General features: G+C 44.3%; 1 protein-coding gene across 2 annotated transcripts; it reads right to left on the reverse strand.

Moving 5' to 3' along the window:
* Positions 1-7,458: 7,458 nt before the first annotated feature.
* On the reverse strand, positions 7,459-9,868 carry LOC140884375 (WEB family protein At5g55860-like). Of its 2 annotated transcripts, XM_073291115.1 has the most exons (3): positions 9,695-9,868; positions 9,252-9,523; positions 7,459-9,021 (listed from the first exon to the last, which is right to left on the reverse strand). In XM_073291115.1, the coding sequence occupies exons 2-3, from the start codon at positions 9,495-9,497 to the stop codon at positions 7,537-7,539; spliced, it is 1,731 nt and encodes a 576-aa protein (XP_073147216.1). In that variant the 5' UTR covers positions 9,498-9,523; positions 9,695-9,868; the 3' UTR covers positions 7,459-7,536. The 2 variants fall into 2 exon arrangements, with proteins under 2 accessions (XP_073147216.1, XP_073147217.1); XM_073291116.1 differs by lacking the exon at positions 9,695-9,868 and having other exon boundaries at positions 9,231-9,347.
* Positions 9,869-10,152: the final 284 nt, after the last annotated feature.

Genomic DNA, 10,152 nt, shown 5'->3' on the forward strand with positions numbered 1-10,152 from the left:
ATTTCTAGAATTTAAGTTAGCATTAATTTTAAAACACTTAGTTATGCATGGCGATTTACGTAAATAAATATGTGGTGGTGCAGAATGCCTCCCAGACAGGTGAATCGACGTGGGAGACCTCCACATCCACCTCCACCTCCACCGCCACCTCAGCAGCACCCCATGACAGCACTGGAGCAGGCCAGTGCCACGATGATGGCGGGTATTACTGCCTTGCTGGAGCAGCAGGCAGCCCGTCCCAGACTGTCCCACGAGGAGGACGTCGCCGAGAGGTTCCAGAAGAAGGGGCCTAAGGAGTTCTTGGGGACCACCGATCCGTTGGTGGCTGAGGGATGGATTCGCTCACTTGAGTCCATCTTTGACTATATGGGGATCACAGACGCCGACAGGGTGAGCTGTGCTACATACATGATGCGAGGCGATGCAGCCTCATGGTGGGAGGGTGCAGTACGAGGAGTCCATCTACCTACTCTGACATGGGCTGAGTTCAGGCGTATCTTCTACGCCAAATATTTCACTGAGGATGTGCGCAGTCGCATGATCCGAGAGTTCATGAGTCTCCGTCAGGGGGACAGATCTGTGGTGGAGTACATAAGCCAGTTTGAGAGGGGCTGTCGTTTTGTGCCCATGATTGCTGATAGTCCGCAGGAGAAGCTGCGACAGTTTGTTGAGGGCCTGAAGGCTGAGATCAGGCATGACGTGCGCATGGCAGACGTGTTTACATATGAGTCTGCAGTCAGCAGGGCCTTGCGTTCTGAGGAGGGTCGGAGAGCGATCCAGAGAGAGCAGCAGGGCAAGAGGCAGTTTGTACAGACAGGATATCAGCGACCATCTTCGCAGCCACCTGCGAAGAAGCAGTATACAGGGCCGGTTAAGGGCCCGAATCAGCAGCAGAGGCCACAGCAGCAGAGGCCGCAGCAGCAGCAGAGGGGCGGGGCCCCTAATGCCATAGCTCATCCCATTTGCCCGAAGTGTCAGAAGATGCATTCGGGACCTTGCCTATTGGGAGCAGGAGTTTGCTTCCACTGCAGAGAGCCGGGGCATCAGATTGCTAACTGCCCCAGGAAGAAGAACACCGCTGGTAGGGTGTTCGTGATGCAGGCTGAGGAGGTCGATCCAGACACCTCCTTGATCACCGGTACATCCTATCCCTAGTATTTTAATAAATTCTCCTTTGGTTAAAGATTTAGTATTTAATTTGAAATTCTTGTTATTTGGGTCATTTAACTGCATGTTAGAATAGGAAGCATGTTTTACTTGTGATTAGAATTAAGAACTTGTAGTGACTCGTTTGGGAAAAAAATTAGAAGTGGTATGAAACTGTTGGGAATTTTCTGCGTGCAGGGAGAATTCTAGTTGGAGGCAACTCCACGTTTGCGTTGCTAGATTCAGGGGCTACGCATTCGTTTATCTCCCTGGAGTTTATCAGGCGGGTAGGCATCACACCTGAGAGTAGTAACAGCGGGTATGATGTTACTATGCCGTCAGGGCAGATTATGTCTACCTCGAAGGTTATTCGAGGACTGGAGTTAGAGCTGCAGGGACACTCCATTCGAGCAGATGTAGTAGTCTTGCCTTTGAGTGGTTTTGATCTTATTTTGGGTATGGACTGGTTGACAGTCAATGGAGCTTCGATTGATTTTCGTCGGAGATCAGTGTCAGTGAGACCTACATGGGGCGACCCGTTCACTTTTCATGCATCTCAGAGCAGTGATATTCCTCAGGTGATATCCTATATTCAGGCGAGGAAGTTGTTGGGACGGGGTTGCCAGGGGTTTCTAGCGAGTATAGTCACGACTTCAGAGCCATCTAGCAGATCATTATCAGAGTTAGAGGTGGTTCGTGACTTTCCGGATGTCTTTCCGGAGGATGTGGCAGGAATTCCACCAGTAAGAGAGGTGGAGTTCAGTATTGACTTAGTGCCAGACACCGTGCCTATCTCTAAGGCACCGTACAGGCTTGCTCCTACCGAGATGAAAGAGTTGAAGGAGCAGATTCAGGAGTTGTTAGAGAAAGGCTTTGTTCGACCTAGCTTTTCTCCTTGGGGAGCTCCGGTGTTGTTTGTGAAGAAGAAGGATGGCAGTATGAGACTGTGCATCGATTACCGAGAGCTTAACAGAGTCACAGTGAAGAACAAGTATCCACTGCCAAGGATAGAGGACTTGTTTGACCAGTTGCAGGGAGCTTCAGTGTTCTCCAAGATCGATCTGCGATCTGGTTACCATCAGTTGCGTGTTAGGGATGCAGATGTGTCCAAGACTGCTTTCCGGACACGATATGGGCATTACGAGTTCTTAGTGATGCCATTTGGGTTGACCAATGCTCCAGCGGTTTTCATGGATCTCATGAACCGAGTCTTTCAGCCATATCTGGATCAGTTCATCATAGTCTTTATTGATGATATTTTGATCTACTCTAGGAGCATCGAGGAGCATAGACAGCACCTTCAGACCGCATTGCAGACTTTGAGGGAGCATCGGTTGTATGCCAAGTTCAGCAAGTGCGAGTTTTGGCTTGAGCAGGTGGCATTTCTTGGCCACATTATTTCGAGAGATGGAGTTGCAGTCGATCAGTCTAAGGTGGAGGCAGTGCAGAATTGGGGCATTCCGAAGAATGCTTCAGAGATTCGCAGTTTCTTGGGTTTGGCCGGATACTACAGGAAGTTCATCAAGGGTTTTTCCTCTATTGCAGTACCCTTGACTTCCTTGACCAAGAAGAATGCGAAGTTTATATGGAGTTCAGACTGTCAGAGGAGCTTCGATCAGCTGAAGGAAGCACTCACTACAGCACCAGTGTTAGCGATGACAGTACCACATGAGGAGTTAGTGGTTTACACCGACGCGTCTAAACTTGGTTTAGGCGCAGTGCTTATGCAGTGTGGTAAGGTTATTGCGTATGCGTCGAGACAGTTGAAGATTCATGAGCAGAACTACCCGACGCATGATTTGGAGCTTGCAGCAGTGGTTTTTGCGTTGAAAATCTGGAGGCACTATCTTTACGGCGAGAAGTGCAAGATTTTCACCGACCACAAGAGCCTCAAGTACTTCTTCACCCAGAAGGAGTTGAACATGAGGCAGCGCAGATGGCTTGAGCTTGTGAAGGACTATGATTGCGACATTAGCTACCATCCGGGTAAGGCTAATGTAGTGGCAGATGCTTTGAGTCGAAAGTCGTCAGTGGTATCATGTTTGACTGCACAGTTACCACTACAGACCGAGATTCAGAGGTTTGGGTTGGAGTGCTATCCGAGCGGCCATGCACCGAGCTTGTCAGTGTTGACGGTGCAGCCAGTTTTGAGAGATCGGATTAGAGAGGGACAGTCCACTGATGAGGAGCTACAGCGATGGAGACAGAGAGATGAGGCTAGAGGTAATCTCTTGTATACAGTGGAGGATGGCATCGTTCAGTACCGTGGGAGGATGTGGGTACCGAACGTTGATCAGTTGAGAGCCGAGATTCTAGCAGAGGCTCATGCATCTCCGTACTCCATTCACCCCGGAAGTACAAAGATGTACCGAGACTTACAGTTATCGTATTGGTGGCCCGGGATGAAGAGTGACATCGGGAGAGTGGTGTCAGAGTGCTTGACTTGTCAGCAAGTCAAAGCAGAGCATCAGCGTCCAGCAGGACTTCTTAGACCTCTCCCTATTCCGGAATGGAAATGGGAGAATATTACGATGGACTTTGTGGTTGGCTTACCGAGGAGTGCCAGAGGGTGTACAGCGATTTGGGTGATTGTGGATAGACTCACCAAGTCAGCTCATTTCTTGCCGGTAAAGACTACTTACACCTTGACACAGTATGCAGAGCTTTACATCAGAGAGATTGTTAGACTGCATGGCATACCAGTGTCTATCGTGTCAGACAGAGATCCGAGGTTCACCTCAGCGTTTTGGAAGAGTCTGCACACAGCCTTGGGGACTAGACTTTTGTTCAGTACAGCTTTTCATCCCCAGACAGATGGTCAGTCCGAGAGAGTGATCCAGGTTCTCGAGGATCTTCTGAGAGCTTGTGTTATCGATTTTCGAGGATCTTGGGAGACTAGACTGCCATTAGTGGAGTTTACCTATAACAACAGCTTTCAGTCGTCTATAGATATGGCTCCATATGCAGCGCTCTATGGGAGGAGATGCAGATCTCCGGTGCATTGGGATGAGGTTGGAGAGAGGATTTTGTTGGGTCCAGAGATTGTGCAGCAGACAGCTGACATTGTGACGCAGATTCGAGACAGGATGAGGACTGCGCAGAGTCGGCAGAAGAGTTATGCGGATGCCAGACGACGCGATTTGGAGTTCGCGGTAGGTGATCACGTATTCCTGAAGGTGTCACCTATGAAGGGAGTAGCGCGTTTTGGGCGGAGAGGCAAGCTTAATCCGAGATATATAGGGCCATTCGAGATCTTGGAGCGAGTTGGCACGTTGGCCTATCGTTTAGCTCTACCTCCAGGGCTAGCGGCAGTGCACAACGTTTTCCATGTATCCATGCTTCGGAGATATGTCTCCAATCCGTCGCATGTGTTGGATTTCGAGCCCTTACAGTTGCCACCAGATCTTGTTTACGAGGAGAGACCAGTGCGGATTTTGGCTAGAGAGGAGCGGAGGCTTAGGACGCGGGTCATACCGATGGTCAGAGTCCAGTGGCTGAATCACTCGGAGGAGGAAGCTACTTGGGAGACCGAGGAGGATATGAGGACTCGCTACCCGGAGATGTTCGGGTAAGTACTTTAATTTCGAGGACGAAATTCAATTTAAGGGGGGGAGAATTGTAACACCCGGTATTTTTAATTACATAAATCCGCCTGCATAATTAGGATTTTTAATTATTTAAATTTATGATTTATGGGTTAAATAATTATGTGAATTATTTATGCATGATTTAAGTTATTTTTAAGCATTTAACCCATAATTAGTGATTTTTATGATTTTTAGTATTTTTATTATTTAATCGCGTAGACGGGACCGTGGACGGACGAGATGACAACTTTCTACCCAAATTATTTTATGAGCCTTTTTGGAGCCTTAAAATATTATTTTGAGTTTTATTATCTCAAAATTTTAAGTATTTAATTTTATTTAATTTTAGGGATCATTTTTATCCAAAATTAGTCAAAATATTGACTTTTTAGTATTTTTAAAATTTCCCTAAATTAATATTTCGAGATTTATTTTATGTTTCAGATTTTTTTTAAAGGTTTCTTTTAGAGTTTTAGTTGAGTTATATTTTATATATATATTATATCCTTAATTATATAATTAATTACCCTATTTTCTATTAAAATAAAACCTAAATCTACCCAACCCCACCCAAAACCTCACGTCACTCTCAACTTCAGCCGCCACCCCCACTCATTGCCTTCATCCTCTCGACCCAGCAATCCCAGAGAAGCCATAGCCAAGAGGTTCGAAGCTCCAAAAGCCCGTATTTTCGTCCCGTCGTCCCGGAACCGTCCCACGCTCGTGTTTTCTCGTCATCTACGGTGAAAGGCATGATTTTCTTCCCTTTTTAAATCCTATATCAGTGTATGTATGTGTGTGGGTGTGTAGGACCGAGATTCATCATGTTTGGACAGCAAGTTTTCAAAATTTATTTCTCTATTGCACTCGGTTGGCATTTTGATGATTCATGCTCACGTTTTCTTGTTCATGGCTGGGTGGGCTGCTGGTACATGGTTAGAGGGGTTCCTTGGGGTCCCTAGGGTCGAGTAGTAGGGTCGGACAAGGGCTGGAACGGGCTAGGTTCGGCCTGGACCGATCTGAACATGGCTGCCCATTTTTCTGCGCAGTTTATTGTTCTTGAGTAGAATGGTTCGGGCTCCTGTTCCTGGCTGCATGGGGGCTGGGGCCTGGTCAGGTTGGGTCCGCCCGGACGTGGGCTACGTCCGGGCGGCGGCGCTCCGGCCAGGGGCGGCCGGAGCCGGCCGGCAGCAGCCATGGAATGGCTGCTGCTCTCGGCCGAGAAGCAATGGGAGAGGGGGGATCGGGTTGGGCTGGGTTAGGGGTCTGGGTCGGGTCTGAGTGGTCCGGGTCGGGTCGGTTAGGTAGTGGGTCGGGTTAGTGAGTTCGGGTCCGAGTTTGGCGGGCCGGGCTCGAGTATTTTTATTTTAAAGTATTTTACAAATTTATGTGTTTTTGAGTCAAATAAATTGAAATAAAATTATTTGGACTCCCAAATAATTTTATTTGGACTTTTAAAATTTTAATTAAGTTAGTCCATTAATTTTATGGGCTTTTGAGCCCATAAAAATTATTGGGCCAGTCTATGGGTTTTTGGGCCCATTGGGCCAGTTTAAGTGTTATTGGGCTTAGTGTAATTTTAATGGGCTTATTTAATTTAATTGGGCTTAGACTAATTATTTGGGCTTAAAGTTAAGTTAATGGGCTTAAGTATGTTAATGGGCCAGTTTTAAGTTAATGGGCTTGTGTGTAGGGCCAGCAGTCCAGGGCCATCCATGAGAAAATTTGCATGTGTCCTGATTATATATTTAATTATTTTTATGCATTTGAGTTATTTTAATATTTATATGTTAATAAGAAATTAAATTAAATATATATGATGGACACACATTTTATTCAAGTACATGCATTCATGAAATAATATTTTATGCATGATTTAATGTTTAAGTTGAGCAATAAAAATATTTTATGTTGGAAGTTGAAGTAGTGTGACAATTTAAGGGGGATTCGTCCCCATATGATTGAAGGGCAGTTTACTGCCAATTTAAGAGGTGATTCGTCACCGGCCACGTACGTAGGTTTCCACGCTGATCAGTATTTAATGTATGATTTAAGGTTACACTACGGATACAACCATGCTATGTTAGAAAATAAATTGCTCAATAATGTTATGTATTATGTTATGTATTATGTTTATTTAAGTAAGTTATGTTATGTAATTTTTTAAGCATGCTCATTCATGTATATGTATGTATTAGTATTAAATTGGTTTAAATTATTTTAAACCCTTGTTATGTTAGCATGTTGGGCCTCTAGGCTCACTACACTGGTATGGTGCAGGTGAGTACGTTGAGGATGACATTGTACCCACCGGAGGCGAGGACGTATGAGCATGCATGCAGTGGCCCCGTGACCGTGAAATATTCTGAGTCGCTATGCATGTTTTTGTTTTTGTCAGCATGATATATTTTTATTATTTGTCAGTGGTTGTGAGTTTAGAATATTTTATTAACTATTTTCAGTGCATGCAAATTTTATACATTTTATTTATGCAGTATTTTTTTTAATTAAATGTTTGACTCAGATATTTATTTTATTTTTAAGAATGCATTTTTATTTAAGTATTTATTTGTTTATTTATTTAGTTATTTTAAATCTTTTTATTCTGTTCATATACGTATGGGCGTATATGTACAATACTTTATTTAGTAAGTAAGTATAAAAAAAAAAAAAATTTTCCGCATATTTATTTATTAATTATAGAGTTAGGGTCGTTTCAATTTTTCTGGAAAACAAAAAAACATGGTTTCTTGATCATATCATCTGCTCTGCAGAACGAGTAAATCCATTCATTACATGTTTATCACAACCGTGGAGCTTCGCTAATGCACGACGATGATTCGCCCGCTTCACTCCGCTGTTCTCGACGCCATTTCAAGAGTTCACCCTCCACAACCTTCTTCGCAGCCTCCGCCATCTCCGCCCTCTTTAACGCATCCTCTGTTTCTGATTGTATATCCGCCATCTCTTTCAGGATTCCGTCCACTTTCGCGGCCACTTGTCTTTCGTTCGTGTTCACGATCTCCACCTGAGCCATGGCAGTAGCCACATTTACCTCAGCCTTATTGGTGAGGTCCTCTATCTTCTTCTTCATGGACTCGAACTCCTCCACGGACAGCTTGATCTTCCTCGCAGATCCACCCGATCGTGAGTCGTCTGCATCGGTTCTTGGTGAATTGTGGATTTGATCGTCCGCGAGTTTCTCTGCTAATTTGGCTGCTTCGACTTCCTTCAGTGCGATTTCCAGCTTTTCCTCTGCTTCCTTTGCTGCAATTCTCGCCAATTCGGCTTCTTGTTTATATGCCTCTGCATCTCTTCTCATCACCTCTGCTTCAAGTAAAGCCTTTTCGATTTTTATCTTCTCAACATCAGCTTGCATTTGCTGAATTGCTGATTCTGTTTCTAATGCTTTCTGCTCGGATTCCGAAAGCTCCCTCTTCAGTCCCTCTAGCTCCAGTTTAAGCGACTCCACACAACTTTGGATTGCTTTTTCTTCTGCAACTGCTTCTTGTAGACCCCTTTTCGCATCACCGAGTTCCGATTCTACGGTTGCTAAAGAACTCAAATCTGCTTCACGTACAGCATTGAGTTGCTCCCTCATAACCCTGATTGCTTCTGTTGTTGCTTCCAGCTTCTCCTCGAGAACTTCTTCAGACTCGTATTCTTCCATCAAACGCTTTACTTCCTCCTCGACCTCTTCCTTACCGGCTTTATGGTTCTGTAACAGCGCCTCCTTTTCTTCCATGATGATTGAGTGCTCTTCTATGGCCCGAGAGGAGGCAGCCTTAACCTGGTCGAGAGTTTCCCTTAAGGTAGCAACTTCATTTGAAAGCTGGCTGTGTCTCTCTTCATTCACTTTGATGGAATGTTGGGCGTCTTCCGCTTGCTGGAAAGCAGCTAATTTTCCTTCTATGGCTGCGTCGAAATCCTGCCGAAGATTCGTGAGTTCTTGTTTAGCAGCGATGAGTTCTCCGGCCGACGCCTTGTAGAGTTCCCGTTCATTGTCCACATCTATTTTCCATGCATCACTGCCCAGTTGAGCTCTCATAGATTTCTGCTTTTCGAGTTGAGTGGCTCGAGTCTTTGCGGCTTCTGTCGATTGAATCGCGGCCTGCTTGGATTCGCTAAGGGTTTCTAGCTTGTTTGTCAGATCTACCATTGTTCTGTTTGCTCTCTGTAGGTCGCGCAATGCTTGAGCCTTGGCGGTTTCGGCATTTCTCAACTGATCCCTGTAGTGGTCAAGTTCCCTAAGCATCATGTGATGTTGTGTCTCTTTCTCTAGCACTCTCTGCACCACACAAGTATAGCAAATTCATGAATCAAGCCAATCCGAACAAGAAGTGGCATTCATAATATTTTAAACTATACAACAACGCAATGTCAGAAATTACAAAAATACATACATCACACCAACATTTGCACCTTCAAAATTTCAAATAGAGTTCCAGATATAAATTTATCAGGAAACAAAAGAGCCATAACTAAAATCAATCTTACAATTCCCATCTGCTAATATACCTCATCAGCTTTGGATTTCTTGTTCACAGGCATTGATTTCGGAGAGCCGACGTCCTTAAACAGACTCACAGCAGCCTTGACTGATTCAAAAGGTGCACTGGTATCGATTTCTCCGGCATCTCCTCTCGGAGAGCCGGTGGCCCTTGGACTCTCCATGATTGCGGAAGAACCAGGTGAGGCCGGAGAACCAACGGACCTCGGAGACCCCGGACCGCTGTACCTCGTTCTTACGTTGAAACCGAACATTTGCACCACTTCAATCCACCAACAACCTGCAAAATCATCAGAAAATTGTCAACTCTCACCCTCAAGATCTGAATGGATTTTTGTATATATATATATAGAGAGCAAATGAAATGAAAGCTCTGTTCAAATTTTCGAAATGTTTTACGTATAGATTGAGTTTTCCATCACCAAAAGAAACCGAAGAACAAACATGGTACCTCAAAAGTTCCACTTCAAAGAACATGCATGGAATTAGATATGGAAACGGATGCCAATTCTTTGAATTTTGATACTGTTTCTTGAAAAGCCTTTTCACTTTTTGTTTGCCCCCCAATTGTTTCCTATGTGGTTTGTATTAAAAAAAAGTGAAATTATACATAAAGAGAAAATGTGAATCGATGGATGAATTGTTTGTTGAAACAGTAATCATCCATTTGTCTTATTTTATTCTTCCTTCCCTTCATATACTCCGTGGAAATCCTATTATTGCGCAGTATCTTCCATTTCAATGTACGTCCTCCAAAACTTCTCTGCTTATGCTATTTTTGTTTCTTGAAATATAAATTATTCCTATATTTCTCTTCCCCTTCCAAACTTTGTACTTGATACTGTAGGGTCTTTATCATGACTATGTCACGTCGATCTTATTGTGAAAAATAATAACTTTTAACATAAA

Source organism: Henckelia pumila, chromosome 2 (genome assembly GCF_033568475.1).
Source record: "Henckelia pumila isolate YLH828 chromosome 2, ASM3356847v2, whole genome shotgun sequence".
In the NCBI taxonomy this organism is placed as follows: Eukaryota; Viridiplantae; Streptophyta; class Magnoliopsida; order Lamiales; family Gesneriaceae; genus Henckelia; species Henckelia pumila.

Bases quoted from the DNA above. Each gene is read 5' to 3' on its own strand.
- LOC140884375 (XM_073291115.1), bottom strand. From the start codon at position 9,497: ATGTTCGGTTTCAACGTAAGAACGAGGTACAGCGGTCCGGGGTCTCCG. The intron at 9,022-9,251 runs GTATATTAGCAG...TGTGTGGTGCAG, and splicing joins AGAAATCCAAAGCTGATGAG to AGAGTGCTAGAGAAAGAGAC.